Here is a 19,402-nt window from a genome sequence, read left to right as displayed (position 1 = left end):
TCAGGCACATAGGGTGCAAAATTTAAGGAGGCACTGACTCAGGTGCCAGCTCTGCACTTGCACCGCCCGATGGGCCCACTCGCCTCATCCTAGTCCTGGCTCTGTTGGATACAGCTTATGGGCAGGGACTGGAACTTCCAGAAAACTCTTTGACATCTCTCATAGTGTTAGTATTTTGAGGGTGACTGGATGCCTATGGATGCTAATGAACAATGGATTTCTGACAAACTAATAGGTATGCAAATGTTTGTATCTTTGGGTAAATACGATCTTCAAAAGACAGCAGAACAAAGCGAAGTGGGCCTGAGACCACAATCTAGAGACTTGGATTCTGGGTCCCTCTCTGCCACCGATCTGTCATGAGAACTTGGGTAAATTGTTCTCTATCTCCAGGCTTCAGTGAAATGAGCTGGTTGAATAAATGACATTTATTGGGCACATACTGTGTGTCAGCCACTGGTGACATGCTTCTGAGCTTTAATTCATTTAAAGACTTCCTGGCCTTCAAGGTTCCCTTCACTCTAACAGCCTGGGCTTTGAGGTAAGGAAGGCTTCACAGAGAGTGTGGAACTTGAGACAGGCTTTTCAGATTCCCACGGGGACAATAACATCTCAAATTATAGGAAAGACATAGCACCTCAAGGCTCTTCTTCACCAGAGGAGACTTCCAGAGGGCACCTATTCCTGCGACTTCCACCACCAAGATTGTGGCCACACCAGCTGCCTCAGAAGCGCCTTTGGAAGGTGGCTGAAGGCAGATTCTCAGCCTCCTCTCTAAGGATTCTAATGCAGTGATTCTGAAGTGGGGCCTGGGAATCTGCATTGAAAGCTTCCTAGGGGCCTCTGGTAGTCAGACAGATTTGGGAAACACTGATCCCAACACATTCCCCCATCTGTGGACAGGATCATGCCTAGACAGCCCAGACTAGAGCTAGCTGATCTGATCGTAAGTATCTCCAAGCAGAGAAACGAATTCATGGATTGATTAATGTGGTAAATATTAAGCACTTGTGTTCTAGGCCCTATGCCAGGTGGTGATTAGGGTCCCTATTCTCAAGGGACTCCTAGTCTAGGTCTGTCACTTACTTTAGAGGCAAATCACGTAGCCAGAACCAGAAAGGCCTTAGACATCATCAACCAATCCCATTATTACACATTTGGGGAAACTGAGGCCCAGAAAGGGAAAGGAACATGCTCAACACTACACAGGGAGCAAATGCATTTTCTATTCCCAAAACAGCTGAAGTATCCCAATGTTCTTCCCAGGAAGGGGCTGCCTTCAAAATCCTAGGATACCCACCCTTTGCTTCTTAAGCCCTAAACCTATATTGAGTCAACGTTCCTGGAAGTCTAACTTCAGATCTTGCTAGCATTTTAAATACTCAACATCCCTTCAACCAGAATGGAGGCAGGAGGGAAGAAGGAACACCAGGAGGAACGTAAATTGATGCAACCACTATGGAAAACAGTATGGAGAGTCGTCAAAAGATTAAAATCAGAACCACCAAATGATCCAGCAATTCCACTTCTGGGTATTTATCCTGGGGAAAACATAAACACTAATTCAAAAAGACAGATACACCTCTGTATTCATTGCAGCATTATTTACACAGCCAAGATCTGGAAGCAACCTAAGTGTCCACTGATAGACGAATGAATAAAGAAGATGTGATATACATATATATACAATGGAATATTATTCTACTATTTAAAGAGAACGAAATTTTGTCATTTGCGACAACATGGATGGACCTAGAGGGTATTATGCTAAGTGAAATAAGTCAGACAGAGAAAGACAATTACCATACAACTTCCCTTATATGTGGAATGTAAAAAAACAAAACAAACGAGTAAATAAAACATAAACAGACTCACAGATACAGAAAACAAACTGGTGGTTGCCAGAAGGGGGAGGGGTTGGAGGATGGCAAAATAGATGAGGGGGACTAAGAGGGACAAACTTCTCGTTAAAAACTAAGTTCCGGGGATGTAAGCTACAGCATAGAAAGAATATAGTCAATAATATTGTAATATCTTTGCTTGGTGACGGATGGTAACTAGACTTATCCTGGTGATCATTTCATAATGTATATAAACTTCGAATCACTATATTAGCCCTGAAACTAATATGATATTGTATGTCAATTATACTTTAATAAAAATAAATAAAGTAAATAAACACAATCATAAAAATAAGTAAAGCAAGCAAGCCTAGGGGTAAGAAATGCTCCCCGGGACGTAGGCAGTTCTTCGGGGCTGCTTAACGCCCTTTCCCTGCTGTGCTGGAGGACATTGCGCCTGCCTCTGCCCGCACTTTCGAGCCCAAAGATGAGGGGGCCGCTTTGAGGGTTCACAAGGACCTGGCTCCCATCCCTCGGCCCAGAGACTTGCTTATGTCACTGTCGCCCGGAGCCTGGGGAGGGGGAGAAGCGGAGGGTAAGTCGTGCCCGCCCCTGAAATGTCAGCCGCCCTGCGATTGGCTACAAGGACTCCGCCCAGCCGCGGATTGGTCATCGCTGAGGGCTCGAAAGGTGGCTGAGAGCGTCGCACACCTCAGACGGACAGTGGTTCGGATCCGACAGCTTGTCGGGCGAGCCCGAGACGCGCCCCCAGCCCACCATGGCCCGGCTGTTCCGGGCATCCTGCCTTCTCTCCCTGCTCCTGGCCGGCTTCGTGCCGCCGAGCCGGGGACAGGAGAAGTCGAAGGTGAGTGAGCCTCCGGGTGGGGGCCGGGGGAATGAACATAGCCCCCAGGAGTCCATCTCTCGATGGCGAGGCACCCCTCTTCCCGGGCTCCCCTCCAGAAGGGCAACACCTAGGGGCGGGGACGCCCTTAACTCGGGTTGCCTCCCTCTCTGCTGCCGGGACCCCCGCCCCTGGACCGTCGGTCTCTTAGCAGTTGCATCTGTGGGAGCCCTGGCTGCCCTGGGTGGGCAGAATGAACAGGGGAGGAAGGTCCTTCTCCCTGAGTTCACGCTTTCCCCCCAGTGGCTACCTCAGGGTCGCCTTGCTACATCCATGCCACGTCTGTCCCTGAGCTACTCCCCTCCTGTAGGGCCTGAAGCGCGTGGGGGCGAGGAAAAAGGCCTAGAGATTTGGCGCCTGGTTGGCTGCAGAGGTTCCCAGGGAGACTGGCAGGCAAGGAGAATGCGCAGAGTGGTCCCGGTCTTGAAGAATTGCCGCGGGGCCTCTTCTAGCGCAAGAATGATGCAGGTGGAAATGCTCCCTTGGATTCTAGGGCATTGGTGGAAGAGGCAGAGGTCTGTGAGAGAAAGAGCTTTGGGTTGGCAGTGCAGAACACCCAGCACCCTGACTAGATCCCTAATCCTTTCTGGGCCTGAGTTTCTCCATCTGCAGGCGGTGGGGGAGGGGCAGGGACATAATGAAGCTGACGATTTCAGAGGGGATGCTTGAGAAGGTGCAACATGTATACGCTGTTCTCTGAAGGGTTTTCTGTTCTGGGGCTGCCTCACTACCCCCTACCCACTGCCCATATTGGCTTGAGCAAACCTGGTAGTTGGAGAAAACTGGGGACTGCCAGCTTAGAAGGAGAAGCAGAATTCTCCTGAGCCTCAGTCTATCCTCAGCAGACTGTGTGACCCTTGGCTAGGGTGGGGATGCTGAGGCCAGGAGGAGGGGTGACCCAGCATGCTTATCTCCTTGGACCCTATATGCCAAGGTGGGCCCCGTAGACCTCTCCTCTTTCCCAGAGTGGGGAGGCAGAAGGCAGGCATAGGGATAGACCCAAAGAGAGATTTCTGCTCCAGCCTCCCAACACACATGACACACACGCACGCACACACACAGACCATGCTTGTGTAAGCTCAAGAAGAAGGTTTGAGCTTTTGTGTTTCTAAAATCCTCTGGGTCTTTATTCTAAGATCTTTTGACTCAATGATTCTGTTTCCAAAATCCTGTCTACTGCTCAGGAAACCCATTCCAAGTGCTGAATCCCTTCTGTCTGTTTCAATCTTCCATCCTGTTTTCAGCCTAAATCCCATTCAGTCTGCCCTCCTTGGAGTCAGCCTAGAGACTGAATGGCTATGAAGCCACTTCCTCCAAGTCTCCTCCTTTGCATCCAGCTTTGTATATAATTTCCAACTCGGAAGGCATTTTCCAGGGTAGGGATGAGGCTGAGTTTCAAGATTGGGATACAGGGTAGAGGTGGGGGTAGACCATGGACAGGCCAGTACCATAGAGTCAGTCCTATATCCCCAGTTTGGGGACAGCCAGAGAAAGCAAGATTAGGCACTGCCTCAAAAAGGCTGGAGGTAAGAACATGGACCCCATGAATAACTCATCATAGCTGTATGTTCTCTGTAGAACTCAAGTGGGATGGATAGATTCAGAGAGAACAGGATGGGTCTGGTCTCGAAGAGTCCTTAGGGTGAGGTGCAATCATATCAGATGCAACCAGCTAGGACTTGTTGGCTAATGACAGTCTGGGCATGTGCATCTCTCCTCCCAGGTCCTTAGAGAGTTGAGATGTCATAGCCCTGGGTTCTAGGACTCAACCACTTACCTTACTTCCAACTCCTGGGCCAAGGGATGGGGTAGGGGGCATGTGGAGAATGGGATGGACAAAAGGTGACAGCCCCAGAGGGATGTTTGCCTCCTCCCAATTCAAGGGAGGGGCTAGGGGACAAAGGGAATCCTTTCCTTGCTGTGTCACCTCTCCAGTCCAGCTTACAGCTGCTGAGGCTCCCTGTCCTTGCTGTACGAAAGGATTTTGCAGAAGCGGGAGAGAGTAACAACTGCTGACGTGCACGGGATCCTAGTAACCGCTGGTTTCTAGGTGACTAAACCAGGCAGAGAGAATCATGGAACCACAGGCTGACAGTCAGAGCTGAAGGGCCCTTAAGACAGCACTGAATCCGATTCCATCTCACAATGGAAGAGCTGGAACCCCACAGAAGGGAAAGGAGTGGTCACACAGTCAGAGGCAGGGCCAGGCCCAGAACTCAGGTCTCCTGCCCCAAGTCCGGTTCTCCTTGCGCACCCTCGCACTGATGGGAATGGTAAGATGGGAGAGGAGAAAGACACAGACCAGCCGCCCAAGCCCATGGGGCCCTGGCTGAGGCCCCTCTCTAACTCTCAAGCCGTCAGAACTCTCCTGTCTTGTCCAACTGTGGGAGGACTGAGGCACGCTCGCTGCCTCTCCGCCCCACCTCCTCTGGCCTCACTATGTAAGGTGCCGGGCTCTGGAACTCCACGGGCCCAGAAGAGGGAAGGGGGCTCACGTAAGGACTGGGCTGCAGTGCTCAGTGGTGAGTGCAGGCTATGGCTTCCCCCACCAGAAGCCACCCTCTGACCTCCATCCGTCTGAACCCACAGCACAGGCCTCACTGGCCCCAGCAGAAAGTGTAGAGGCTTTGTCACTGGTCCCTCCTCGTGGAGACACCCTGCCCGGTCTGCCTCATTTTCTTCATACTAGCTGGGGAACGTTGGGGCCCATTTCCCTAGATGCAGGCAGAATAATCACCAGCCCTCGATGTGGGGATTTCTTTCCGAAAGGCTTTCAAGGCTGTTTGATGTGCCAATAGATTCTCACAGCCATTTTGGCAGGCAAGTGGTATTCTCCCTGCCTGTCAGCAGGCAGAGGCTCAGAGAGCGAAAGTGACTTGCCCAGGGCCACACAGCCAGCAAAAACTAAAACTTAATGAGAGATTCCTCTTGCCCTACTCCAGCCCTGAAACTGTGCCCAGAAGCTGATCTTCCTCTTGTTTACAAGCTTCCATTATGAGGCCAATTTCCTGGCTTTTCCCCTCTCCCTTTCCCAGAGTTCATTTTTGGATCAGGCTGGAGTGGAGGCGGCGGGGGGGGCGGGCAGAGAGGCCTCACCTTCCAGCTGCTAGACCTCTGTGGCCAGCTGGGGTGTGTTTGTCGTGACCTGGTTGTTGGTATTTTGACGTGGAACTGACCACAGCTGCGGCCGAGGAGGCCCAGGGGCTGGAGGAATGTTGATCTTAGGTCCCAGGCCTGCTTCCAGCACCCACCAAAAGTCACAAGGCATGGAATATTAGACTCATGTAAAGCAAGGAATTTGCCCCAAAGCCAAGAAGAGAGCTTGAAGCTGTCAGGGACTGGCTTGGTGGAGGGAGCCTAGCTTCACCTGGCTCAGCAGGCCTGCAGTGGTATCTTCAAGACAGAGGCCATTTTTCTACACCCTCCTGGGGCCACACCGTGCTAGCCCAGATGGCTCCTTTCACCCACTTGGGCCCAGGTACCTCACCTCAACAGCCAGTCTTCCAGGACTGATGGGAGGAGAGGGCATGAACTTGCTTCTCTAACCCTAACCACCTGTCTCTGTCTCCGGATCTTTAATATTCGTTTGCACTCGATTTGTTTATTGTCTTTCCACCTCTGGTAGGATGCCAGGGCCAGAAAGGACCTCAGCAATCACCTGATGCCATGGTTGCCAGCTTTTTCCTCTCCCCTCACAACCGGTCCGCCCGCTGATTGTGTGATTGATACAATGGCACCCTTTCAAGAGTAGACCCAGATTTTTGTAGTCTGTGCCAAAAACTGTAGCAATGAGATAGGAGTAGAGTGGAGACAAATGCAGTATCCCGCTTGCTGGCAGGAGCCCCATTGCCTCCTCTCCCACTGAACGTGACACTGTTGAGCCATCAAGGTTCAGAACAGCTGATCCAGTTCAAGGTTCTGAGCTCATAAATGAAGAAACTGAGGCCCTGAGAAGAGAAAGGGCTGGTCCAAGACCACACAGGGAGTTCACGGCAGAGCTGGACACGGAATCCTGGCCCCCTGTCCTACAGTCCATTGTACGCCGTCCCTACTTGTTCTGGAGGTTGACTGGAGCAGCAGTAGGGCAAAGAGGAAGGTATAACAGTCATCGAAGCCACGGCTCCCTTACAGAGAACATCTAATGTGTGCCAGGCACTGTTGCTTTACCCTTCCCATCGCATGCAGTCCTCGCAGAGGCCTTTCCTCAGCCCGGGCTCCTATCCCCCTTCCCTGTGTTATGACAACAGTCTCAGCTTCCAGCCCTCCAGATCGAGAACTTCAGAACCACCACTCTCCACTCTGCTGCTGCCTCCTCTCGGTTCAGGTCTTCCTTCACAACGGTCGAGTTCAGGACCTTGTCATCACTTGCCTGCCTTATGGCAACAGCCACCCAACCAGTCTCCACCAGCCCATGCAATGATGCAACCACCAGCATCAGGGTAGTCCCCCTCGGAGCCTGGTAAATGTTTATAAATTGACATGTAACGCAGAAGTAATGATCACAGTAAGTAATTCTCCAGGGTCACATGGTGCTCACCAGCTTAGTAAGTGTTTTCAGCATCATTATCTTGTACAAGGAATTAGGAGCATTCTCTAGTCCAGTTCCAATTCTTAGAGTGGTCTCGGGCAAGTCAAGACCACTTGGGTAAGTCAGTTCCACCTCTCCCTGTTGAGATCTTTCATTATCTTGAAAAGGGTGATGTCCAAGTTTCCTTCCAGCTCTAATGGCTCCCTTGTGCTGATCTTCTTCTGTTCCAGACGGACTGCCATGCTGGCGTGAGTGGCACCATCTATGAGTATGGAGCCCTTACCATCGATGGGGAAGAGTACATCCCTTTTAAGCAGTATGCAGGCAAATACATCCTCTTTGTCAACGTGGCCAGCTACTGAGGCTTGACAGGCCAGTACGTTGGTAAGTGCCCACTCCCCCGCCCCCTGCTTTATTTGGGGCTGTTTCTGCCAGTTGGGCACATTTTAATCACAAGAGCTTTTTTGGTGCAAGGGGGAACGGGTGACAATGATCATGAGATTCCAAGCCCTGTATCCCAATTCTACTGTGTTCCATGGGTTTATGAAGATAATTATATAAGCCTGAGGTCTGATCATCTTTGGACATGTTCTAGAAGATTCCCAGTTGCCCTTCTTCATCCCTGGGCACCTCAACTGCCCTCAAAGCAGAAAGATGGAGGAGATTGGGTTTGTGCTTGGTTGTGTTTGTGTCCTGTCCTCTCATTGGAGTAAGAAATGGTAGCTTTAGCTTGCTGAGAATTTCTCATCTGCCCTCAGCCCCATCTGCCTTAGTGTTTCTCTTGGCTCTCATCTGGAAAGCAGGCAATGGGCCTGAGGCCCCAGAGTGTGTGTTAGTGGCAGAACTGAGCTTTTCACTCAGGTTTCGTGATCGCTAGTATCCTCACTCCTTTCTCCCTAGCTGGGGCAGAGTAAAGAGCCTGAGGGAACAAGCAGGTCAAAGGCCTCTGACAGTATCCACAGGAAAATGTTTTGGGACTGAGCACAGTCCGCTGGTGGGCACTGTGGGGAGCCGAGGGCAATCTGGCCCTGAACGTTCCACCTGGCAACTACAGGCAAATTCCTGGAAGTGGAATGACAATATGCTGGATGGCCCACTGGGCAGTGAGGGCTCTCTCTGGCCCCTGGAATAGAGCAGAGTGCGTCTGTGCGAGATGGGCTGGGTGGAGGCACTGCACAAGAGGCCACGAGGTGCTGAGGGAACTGGGGAGCTGGGCCAGGGCCTCCATGGATTCCTGAATCCCTAGAGTATGGGAAGGTTGTGAGGGCCCCGTCCCGCCCCATTGCCACACTCACTGGGGGATCTTGGGCAGGTGCCTCCCCTGCTGGGCCTCAGTGATTTCAGCTGCACAGCAGGTGAGCAGGTAGAGTGGGACGGCTGTGACAGGGCTCCTCGCCAGGCTACCCCTGTTTCTGCTCTCTCCCTGGCCCAGAACTGAATGCACTACAGGAAGAGTTTGCACCATTTGGTCTGGTCATTCTGGGCTTCCCCAGCAACCAATTCGGAAAACAGGAACCAGGAGAGAACTCGGAGATCCCACTCACCCTCAAGTGAGTGCTCACTCAGCGTCCTGAGAAACCTCCTCTGGCACAGCCACCCTGTGTCCCAGCCCAGGCTCCGGCTTCTCCTGCACTGGCCCCGGCTCGGGATGGACATTCCTCAGCCACCAAGAACTACTCTCCCCTTCCAGGACCCCCAATTAGTGGAATGAGTGGAGGAGGGGACAGGAAAGGGAGAGGGACAAGGATAGCTGGCTGTGAGTGCACGATGGGGGCGGAGGAGTGTAGCTGGGGGGCAGGGGTGACTGAGAAGGCAGCAAATGGGAAAAAGATGACTGCAGACCTGCATCACGCCTATGCCCATTCAGTAGTCACTGGCTCCCACTGTGGGATAAAATCCAGATTCCCAATGCCCCTCCCTGTTGTGTGCCTTCCTCTCATTTCTGAGCCCTGTGCCCCTCTCCTTGGGACCCACATAACATTCCTTGTAGGTATGTCCGGCCAGGTGGCGGCTTTGTCCCCAATTTCCAACTCTTTGAGAAAGGGGATGTGAACGGGGAGAAAGAGCAGAAGTTCTACACATTCCTGAAGGTAAGTGCACAGCCACCTCTGTAGGAGCCCCTGTGCCTGGTGACGCTGGCTCTGGATAGGGCTGCAGCCGCTCCCGGCTCCAGCCCACATGGAGACAAGGCCTGTGCCACCCTCCCCTGCTCCTGGGCCCTTGGGGAATTTCTTAATATCCGACTATTGTTCCAACCAGAGGGCTCTGCAGATCGAAGGATCTCATCAGCCCATTTTATACCTGAGGCCCAGGCAGGGACCCAGACGGAAGAAGCCAAAGGTCTCACAATGTGCCAAAGCTGGTTCTGGGACTCAGTTTTCTAACTCCCAACTGGTGCTCTTTTCTCAGGGCCAAGCCGTTCTCCTACCCCCAGGAAGGCCTGGGGAGGACGCGGGTGGGAGGGGGAGGGCAGGAGGGGCCCCAAGCAGGGTTGACGCTATTCTCATTCCTGCTGCAGAATGCCTGTCCCCCCACCTCGGAGCTCCTGGGCTCACCTGACCGCCTCTTCTGGGAACCCATGAAGATCCATGACATCCGCTGGAACTTTGAGAAGTTCCTGGTGGGGCCAGACGGCAAACCCATCATGCGCTGGTACCACCGGACCACGGTCAACACCGTCAAGATGGACATACTGGCCTACATGAGGCGGGAGGCGGCCTTGGCGGCCAGGGGGAAGTAACTGAGGCCCGCCCCACCCCATGTCCACCATGCAAGGGCTGGGGAGGGACTCTTTCAGGAAGGAATCCATGTCTCTAAGCACACCACACTCCCACCATAAACCCCTTACTATTACACAAGGCCTCAGCCTGACACAAACATGTGCATACAACTGTGTCTGTTCTGCTGTGCGTGTGGCTGTTGGCACACACACCTACAGGTGTGTGCACATGTGTCTACAGCCACATGTCTACCTGTGTGAATTCCCAGGAATGTGTACCATCTGTGTGCCCACAGCTGTGTACTGTGGAGAGCGCTAGAGAATAACTCCCCTTTCTCTCCAGTTCTCTGTTCCAATGATAACAATTCACTTTCAGCTGAGCCCAAAGGAAAAACCAGCTCTCGACTCATTGTTCTGCTCTAAACTGGACCTCAGCCTTGGGACATCTCCCACTGCCTCTAAATACTACGAGTGAAGTGCCCAGAAGTGTCTGGGTCTATCACACTGCCCAACCTCCCTCCTCTCCATTGTGCAGCCTCTCTCCTTCCTGAAGGGCCCTCCTGAGCCCCAACCCCACCCCATAGTGCTCCGAGAGCAGCCAAGGCAGATGTGAGAGCAAGGGCTACATTCCCCATGTCAGGGGTGGCATCTCCATGATGGAGGGGCCCGAAGCCCTGGTGGGCGGACCTCCCCAGAGCCTGTCTGAAGGGCCAGCCCTTAGTGCATTCAGGCTGAAGCCCCCAGGCAGGGACGCCACCCCCGCTCCTTTGGGGGACATGCCCTCTCCCCTCACCCTGGCCCATGGCATTAGACTCACCCCTGTCTGCCCAGTAAAGGCCTTTCTGCAGCAGCTCAGTCTCCTGTGATGCTTCCTCAATGGGGCCGCCCCAGCTGGAGGGGAGGTGGGGAAGTGGAGAGAAGAAAAGAAATGAAGGGGGGCTGGTGTGGTGGCACAGCGGTTGGGTTCGCACATCCTGCTTTGGCAGCCCGGGGTCCGCCAGTTCGGACCCCAGGTGTGGACCTAAACACCGCTTGTGAAGCCATGCTGTGGTAGGCATCCCACATAAAATAGAGGAAGATGGGCACAGATGTTAGCTCAGGGCCAGTCTTCCTCAGCAAAAAGAGGAGGATTGGTGGCAGATGTTAGCTCAGGGCTAATCTTCCTCAAAAAACATATATATAAAAAAAGAAAAGAAAAGAAATGGAGTACTTCCAGCCCCTGCTTTTTGGTTCCTATCTGGGCCCACGCTGCTTCTCTAACTCAGCATTTGGGGTTTATAAAACCAGTTCACATCTACTCTCATTCCCTCCCACAATTCTCTATGGCACCTGGGGCTGAGATGGGGCGTTGCATTTGACAGGTGAGGAAACTGAGCCTCATGGATGGCCCAGGCCTTGCCCAGTGCCTCCTGATGGGGGAGGGGCAGGACTGGAATTTACTCAGGGCGCCTCTCAGCCCAGGCCCCTTTGATGCCCCTTGCTCAGGGAGGCTCTGGGCAGGGCCCCGGCGGATTATCTGTCAAGAGTAATGGCGAGGCTCTGGGGACTGGGGGGCTGGGGGCACCGAGGGAGGGGACCGGGGAAGTAGCCCTCTGAGTGACCGGGAGGGGAACATTAGCAGGGGCATGAAAGAACACCAGTCAGAGAATGTTGATCATCAACTTGGATTTATGTCCAAGATTCGTGCAAACAGCTGTCCAGGGACAGACACCCTAGTCCGGGCCTCTGGCACCACAAGCCTCCAGCTGCAGGGCCAAGGGCTTGGCAGCTTCAGGCTGGGCCCCTCAGCGGATGTGGCTGGCATGGCCTTCATCCAAGGCTGCAGTGGCGCTGGCAAGGCTGTGGTGGGCAGAGGTGGAGGGCTCTGCAGCAGACTGTTCTCTTCTGCTCCCGGAGGCAAACATGCTCTTCCCGCAGCCATTCATAGAAGGGAAGGGATGGGTGTGGGGCAGGTCCTGCCACTACAGAGCTTAAAGCAAAAGTATACACAGACATGAAATGAACATGGTCCCCAGAGGGGCTGGAACCACTTCTGGGGAAGTTTTGAAAGGAAGGGGTCTCGGCTGCATCCCACTCTTGAAACTGATGTCCCCCGGCGGCTTCCGCAAAGGATGGCAGGTCGAAGCAGGATGAGGCCTCTCTCCGCTCACTTGGTGGCAGGGTAGTGAGTTTTTCCCGGGCACTCCAAACAAGGGGCCCAAACGGAAGCCTTCCGGGTGGAGCCTCTGCAGTCCGTCAACAGTTCAGGGCAGGGCCAGGGCACAAGCTGGCCACCCATCTGTCTCAGCCTCCGGTCTGGCTGCGGCCCTGGCCACACAGAGCACGTGGCCTCTAGTTTTTCAGTAATCTGAGATCAGCTGGCTCTGCAGGATGGAGATGGAGCCCAAGTGACGCAACCTGGTCTCACTGAGGCCTCTCACGGTCATTTTTTGTGGACTCTAAATAAACAAAAATTTTGAATGCTTAAAGATTATGTGCTACACTAGGTTTCAAAGTCCTATGGAAACCAATATAGTAACAGTGAAAATAAGAGCTAGAGTTACTGGGTGTTAGCAAGTCCTAGGGCCCAGGCTAAGTGCCTCAGGTCCATCTGTCAACCAATCCTCGCTCAGCCCTATGAAGCGGGCAGATGATTAACCCTCCATGGAGGAGGAAGCCAGGGCACAGAGAGGTTTTAAAAATCTGGCCCAAAGTCCCAGATCTAGGAAGTGCTGGAGCCTAGCCAGTCTGTCTCCAGATCCCAGAAGTGGAGCAGTTCTGGGGGAGGGGACAGTCCTGTCCACTTGGCGACCCTCTGCCGCTCATCAAAGCAGCCTCCAAGGGGCTGCACAGAACCTCTAGGACTCTACAGAGAACCATTAGGAAATGACTGAGCAGCTGGGTCCTTCCTCCCCACCACTAAACCCTCCAGACCACACTCCCACAAGTCACCCTGCAGCCTCTGCTCGCACACCTTCTGGAAGCGGCACTCTACGTCCTGGCCGAGCCGGCGCTGTTTCTGCACAGCTGCGACCCTCAGAAAGCTCCTCTTCGTGCTGAGATGGGCTCGACCTCTGCATCGCTCCCACCCACTGGTTACCTTTCTGTTCCCAGAAGCCCACAGGCAAGGCAGTGCCTTCTGCCCAACGAGAGCCTTGCAGAAAGTAGTCACTAAGGGCCAGAGTCTTCTCATGACTAGTGAATACAGCCCCATCCCTTCAACTGTTTATGGTGGGCACCATGGCCAGAGGGAGCTTTTCAAAATGCAAAGTTAATCTGTCATGCTGCTCTTTAAAAGGCCTTTAAAAATGTCCAAGGAGTGGTCATCATCCTTAAGCCCCCTGCCACAGTCAGCAAGGCCCTGCCTGGCCTGGACCCCCCCACCTCCCGACCCTGCCTTGCCTGTCTCTCCTTCCCCACCTTGTTCTCGGCTCCAGCCACAGTTGCCTTCTCTTGATCCCCATTCGGCCAGAATTCTTCCCTCCCTCCCACCAAGGCCTTTGTATGTCATTTCTCTGCAAGAACATCTTCCACTCCTTCCTCTTCACCGAGTGAATGCCACTCCCTCTGCGGGTCTCCACGCCAAGGTCATTGCTCCCCGTCTAGGTCAGCTTCCTCGGTTATCTCCTCTGACAGACACCTGCTCTTCTTCCTTCCGGGTGCTTGAGTGCAGTATGCCTGCTGGTGTGACTCTTTTGTATTCATTTCTGCCTCACTCTCTAGACAGGAAGCTCCATCAGGACAGGGACCACACCTGCTTCTGCTCTCTCGGCTCCCCCAGCCCTCAGCCCAGCTCCTGGCATTCAGACACTAAGTTACAATGAATGAATGAATGGTTTCGATCCCCTCACCCTGGAGGTACTGTCCCTTTCCTCTCAACACTGTTTCAGAAAGCTGGGCCTCTCCTCCACCAAACTCAGAATGTAGCAACACCATTCCCCAACTGGGGCGATCCTGGCAGATAAGAAGTTATCTCCCCCAGGGGAAGACAAGACCCAGTCCGAGAGATCAGGATCACCTGGTTCCGTAGGCCTGGCTGTGGGCGAGTCCATCACTTGGGAGCTCTGATTGTGCATCCCTCCACAGGCCGGCCGCCAGGTGTATTCTGGCTGCAACAAAACTGGGGCTTAGTGATCAATAACCACACTCGAAAATGAGAATAGCAGCTACTGTGCCAGAAGAGCACTAAATACATACTAATCAAGTATAACTGAATCCTCTCCCCAACAACCCAGATTGCTACCCCCATTTTACAGGTAAGGAAACTGAGGCTCTGCGGGGTTTAGTAACTTGTTGAAGGCCATCCAGCTAGGAAAGTGGCCAAGCTTCAATCTGAGTTCAGGTCTCTATAATCCCAGAGCCAATCTCCTAAGCCCCACACTATACTCCAGTGTTTAAAGAAGATGTGTGCAAGGAATGGTCATGGGGGAGAAGCTGGAAGAGGCCAATAGGAGCTGCGGTCATCGTCCAGGTGATGTGGCAGACGGATTGGAGAGGATGCGACAGGTGACGGCAGCTCTTTGAAGAATGATAAGCAAGGAAAAGAAAAGCAAGCAAAAAAAGAGAAGAGAAAAGAAAAGGAAAGGAAGCTGAAATGGAAAAGAGAAGAAGAGGCAGGGGAGAGAATGCATGGCGAGGATCTGGTACCTGGTCACAGGTGGGGCTATGAAATAAAGTTGAACCCAAACTCATCATGACCCCCTGGCCTGGCTAGCTGGAGGGAGCCCTTCCCGCCCAACTCTCTTCCTCAGCCTTTCCTGTCTACACCGGTGACCCTGAGCCCAAGCTTGGGCTGCAGTGTCCTGCCCCTGGGATGGCAGGGTGGGCCCCAACATCTGCCGTGCACTGCACCGCTGTTCAGGAAGGAGCCGAGGATGCAGTTTCTGCCCCCTCACTTGACCCTGCCCTCTGGAAAGAGTCTGAAGTGGCCTCTGTGTGTATCCCAGAGTGAAGGAGGGGCCAGACTCACCAGATGAAAGAGGCGTGAGTTGGGGAGTGGGGGCGGGTGCTCCATGGCCATGGGGGGTGGGGGGTAGCGGATCTGGGACCAGTCGTCAAAGCCGTGGTGTGGCATCCTGGCTGGTAAGGGCGGGTACATATAGGGGTAGGCCCCGCAGACGTGCTCCGGGTGGGGCTCCACGTGGTAGCGCTCTGCCGAGGCCTGCAAGAAAGGCTGACGTCTGGCTCCGGCCTGTGACAGGCTGCACAGGCCATCCCCAGTGACACCCATCGCATCTCCCATTCTCTATTTGGAACTTAGTTCTCTGAAGGCAGGGACATGGGCACAGTGGCTGGTACACGGGGACAGAATATCAAGTGACGAGAGCTAACGTGCCATGAGCACTTACTCTGTACCAAGTGCTAAGTGCTCTCCCTGCACCCCCATCCGTGAGTGGGCCCCTGAGCAAGTGCGACCCCCCATCAGACTGCAGACCCTGAAGAAGGCGAGACGAGGTGAGTGCTGCGCGTCTCTCAGGCCTCCTCACCTTCGCTTTCCTCTTCTGCTGTTTGAGGGCTTCTTTCGCCTTTTCTTCATCTTTGAATGCTTTTAGCTGAGAGGAGGAGGGAGGGAGAGAAGGCTGTTGGCACAGGTGCTTCCTGGCCAGGCCTGGACCCAGGGCCTAACCAGCCTGGAGGGCTGACTGCTGATGCACACGGCCACCAGCCTGGGGTGTCCTGCCTGCCCAGCCCCGGGGAAGGGCCTGTGGGGCATGCACAGCGCAGGCTGGGGGCTGCAGGTAAGGGCTGAACCCAGGTCAGGAGGGCTCCCGGGAGCTTCTGTGCTTCAAAAACAGGATTACTATCTCTTAGTTCCCCGTCTGCGAGAAAGTGGGCGCCTCGGGGCCAATTCCTAAATTTGCTCTTTAAGGCATCAAAACTGAAAGGGGGCAGGGTTTGCTGAGCTACACAGAAGTCCGGTGGCAGAGCTGGAAGAACCAGTGAGTGTCCTGACATGCAGTCTTACCAGGGACCCTCCAGTCCATGCCCCATCCCATGAGGACAGGCCAGTTGCCTCTTGGCAGGTCCAGCTGCTCTCACCTGGGCGTTTGACATGGTGACCTGGGCCTGCAGCTTCTCCACCTTCTTCTTCAGCTCTTCCTTCTCCTCGTTCATCCGCTCTCGATCGCTGCGCTCCCTCTGGAAATCCTCCTCAAAGATCTTCACCTGGAGGCGAAGGCGGGGTGAAGTGAGCGAGGAGGGGCAGTTCTGAGTCGGGGCTCGGAACCGGGCCTGCTGCTGGGAGTCACTGCGGTCAGAGCTGGTGTGACCCCGTCTCGACGTCACGGTGCGGAGGGGAATGGGTGCACCCCACCCCCCGCTCCCTACCCACAACTTCTAACAGAGTACTTCTGGGTCCATCTAGTTTACTTTCCAGGATTCAAAATAGGGCTTTATTTGAATAAAGGATGCATGGGGGAAAAAAATGTCGAAAGTCACCCACCAGTCCAATCCTTTCATTCTGTTAAGGCCCACAGAGAGGCAGGGGCCACAAGCCCAGAGTGTGGGTGGAGACTGGAGCTCAGGTCTCTCTAGTACCTACTAGTCTCCCTTGTTAACAGAGAAAGAGCAGGCTTCAGGCCCAGAGCCTTCAATGGGCAAAGGCACTTGGCCAGAATTTGTGAGCACCCTTCCATCTTCATTGTATTTATTGTTGGAGTTGTCATCTATTTATTATAGCAATGCTGTCTTCCATTTACTCCAGCAAAAGTTTTCTTTACAATGATTTTTTTTTTTTTGAAGATGATTAGCCCTGAGCTAACATCTGCTGCCAATCCTCCTCTTTTTTGCTGAGGAAGACTGGCTCTGAGCTAACAGCTGTGCCTATCTTCCTCTTAAAATGTATTTTTAAAATACTGGTACATGATAGCCCAGTTGGGGCATAGAGATGGCTAAATCATAAAGGTGGTAGAGGAATGACCTAGTTAGGGATACACTGCTGGAAAGGATAGACCCATAACCAGACAGGGGTCCTGGCCAATGGCCAGAGCATGGAGTACTAACTACAGCTCCCACCGAGCACCTCTGCTCTGGCCTCCTGCCCCAGCCTCACCTGCTGTTTCAGCAATTCGTTCTGCGTGACCAGCTCCTGTTTCCTCAGGAGGGCTGCGGCTCCTTCCGGGCTCCCAAATGCAGCCGATGGAGATGATGGGGAGGCCTGGATGCTCAGTGCTTCCTCCAGGGCCTGGGAATAGGAAGAGAGGAGGCGGGCCCATCAGCAGATGCCCGTGAAGTCAGGCCCCATTGAAGGGGTCATGCTCAGTGACCCCCCCTCCTGATAATAATGATAATAATAACCACCACCCAGTACTATTTAATAAATGCAACCCTGTTTATTAACACTCGACACACATCATTTTACCAAATCCTCTCCCCAGTCCCATGAAGAAAAGACTATGATCATCACCCCCATTTTACAGATGTGAAAATTGAGGTTCGGAGACCTGAAGTGATTTGTCCAAAGTCACACAGCTAGTAACCGGCAAACCAGGGATTCAGACTTAGCATGCACTCTTAACCAGCAGCCTAAACTAGAGTCCGCACGTAGAAGGGAGAACCTCCACTTCCTTGAGCAGGTGTGGCTCAATTCTTAGCACCAGACCCAGAAAGAATATTAAGTCCTCTGGGGGAAGCTTCAGTGTCCCCGACAGCTGCCCTGCCCTGAGGTTCTGCAGCTTCCGTGGGACTCTTCGGTTTGAGCAGCCCGTTCCCACGAGCCAACCCTTCCAGCCTCAACTCTTCTGTAGACTAGATTTTAATTTCAACTGATTTAATATTTTACCTTTCTAACCCTGAAAGTGGGCTGAAACATCACCAAACAACACTTTGAAAAAAAAAAAGAAAAACTCCCTCCCATTCTACAGGCTCACAAAATCCTTCCCTCTGTGTAAAGTGTCCTCACATCGTCTTAAAAGGGTTCCAATAACTGGCTCTCTCTCTCCACCCTGTGAACCTGTTACTCAGGAACTTTGGAACACCTCTCAGGACTGGCCACCTGCATCACCGCCTGGACTCCAGCCCGCTGGACGGCAGGGCCTCTGCCCGCCATGCGTCAGCACTGCCCACAGTGTCCCCTCGGACAGTGGGGAGACAGAGGAAATGCTTCTCAACTTGGTCCTGGGCCTCTGCTTGGTCTCCTTGACTCCCCCAGCTCAGGACAGACCATTCTTTTCTCTGAGAACAGGTCCCAGGGGCCCCAGCCTTGGTATAATCAATGTTTATCAAACACCAAAACCAAACACTGGGCCAGTGAATGCAAACCCAGGACAGAGCCGCAGAAGCAGAGTGAGGAGGCGGAAGGCAAGGCAGACAGACAGGACGGGGGAAAGGCTGAGTCACAGACGACAGCTCCTCCAGGCCTCCGGGAAATGCTGCCTTTCAAGCTCCCTCCTGTCAGCTGGCTCCCTTAACCCCTGCCCTGGAAGGTGGGCAGGGCTAGAATGATTCCAACCAGGGTTCAGATAGCAAAACTGAGGCCCAGAGAGGTTACAATGGCTAAGTGGGGACTAGAACCAGGCCCCAGCCCTGGCCTGGCCCACTGCCACTGGCCGTGGCTCAGAGCACTGCTCTACCCAGCTTCCACTCCGGGCGCCCATCTCCCTGGGTCCCATTTCTCAAGGGCAGGAACCCTTCAGCCTGTGCTCATCCACTGCCTCCAGTGAGTATTTCCTGAACACGTGCTGGGTGCCAGGCACCAGGCGTGGGGCCAGGTGCTGGCGGTACGTGCCCCGGGGAAGACGTGCGCCTCCCCCCACCGGACGGGAAGACAGAAGGTTAAATAAGTCATCCCGAGAAAATGCGGGAAGGGTACGAAAGAAGATGCTGGTGCTTTGGGCGCATAGAAAAGGGTGACCTGAAGGAGACCCAGGGAAGGCTCGCCGGGGAAGTGGTGTTAAAGCTAAACCTGGACGGTGAGAGGAAACAGCACGTCCCAGGGCTGGCGGCTCAGCATGTGGGGAGGGAAAGGCAGAGGCGGTGAAGCACAAGGCCACACAGAGGCCCTCAGTGCCCGCACCCTGACCCAGGGGTTGCCCATCTTGAGCTGAGGGTGGGGGACCCTGGAGATGGGATGGGCATTGTGGCTGGGCTCAGGGAAGCCCTGCCCGCCCACTGGACTGGGGCCAAGGCCCCCACCTTGTTGAGACGCTGGATCTCCTTTTCCTGGTACTCCCGCTGCCGGGTGAGCGGGCTCAGCTGATCCTGCAGGTACTTGACCTTCTGGCGCAGCTCCTTGGCCTCTGCTGTCAGCTGCTCCTTGTCTGTCTGCAGGGAACACAGGGTTGGTGAGCAGGAGCCTCTCCAGGAGGCTCAGACTCCCCGCACTACCTGCCCCCACCCCCAGCCATGCCTCCTTTCGCTGCCACTCTCAGCAGTCCCCACAATGCTCACTCGCAAGGCACGGTGGCTGAGAGCAGTAACGCCCAGACTGTCCT

General features: G+C 53.8%; 2 protein-coding genes across 15 annotated transcripts in view; one reads left to right on the top strand and one right to left on the bottom strand.

Annotated features, from left to right (window-relative positions):
• The first annotated feature begins 2,582 nt into the window (after nt 1-2,582).
• On the top strand, nt 2,583-10,842 carry GPX3 (glutathione peroxidase 3). Its single transcript, NM_001115158.1, is given in 5 exon segments — nt 2,583-2,706; nt 7,504-7,657; nt 8,706-8,823; nt 9,264-9,363; nt 9,792-10,842. Coding segments are annotated over 5 exon segments (681 nt in total). The 5' UTR covers nt 2,583-2,619; the 3' UTR covers nt 10,014-10,842.
• A 798-nt stretch (nt 10,843-11,640) lies between these two features.
• TNIP1 (TNFAIP3 interacting protein 1) overlaps nt 11,641-19,402 on the bottom strand; it is a 51,101-nt gene continuing 43,339 nt past the window's right edge. For 3 of the 14 annotated variants that reach the window (XM_005599281.4, XM_001503680.6, XM_005599284.4), the window contains 7 exons: nt 19,104-19,232; nt 17,023-17,154; nt 16,011-16,136; nt 15,458-15,523; nt 14,941-15,132; nt 13,990-14,080; nt 11,641-12,430 (listed from right to left, as the gene is read on the bottom strand). In XM_005599281.4, coding sequence (XP_005599338.1) covers nt 12,396-12,430; nt 13,990-14,080; nt 14,941-15,132; nt 15,458-15,523; nt 16,011-16,136; nt 17,023-17,154; nt 19,104-19,232 — 771 coding nt within the window. In that variant the 3' untranslated portion in view covers nt 11,641-12,395. The remainder of the gene's footprint in view (nt 12,431-13,989; nt 14,081-14,940; nt 15,133-15,457; nt 15,524-16,010; nt 16,137-17,022; nt 17,155-19,103; nt 19,233-19,402) is intronic. The other 11 variants (XM_070233996.1, XM_005599283.4, XM_070233999.1 and 8 more) reach the window with 5 other exon arrangements.

This window comes from Equus caballus, chromosome 14 (assembly GCF_041296265.1).
Source record: "Equus caballus isolate H_3958 breed thoroughbred chromosome 14, TB-T2T, whole genome shotgun sequence".
NCBI lineage: Eukaryota > Metazoa > Chordata > Mammalia > Perissodactyla > Equidae > Equus > Equus caballus.
Note: the sequence above shows the minus strand (reverse complement) of the source record. Positions and strands in the feature narration are given on the sequence as shown.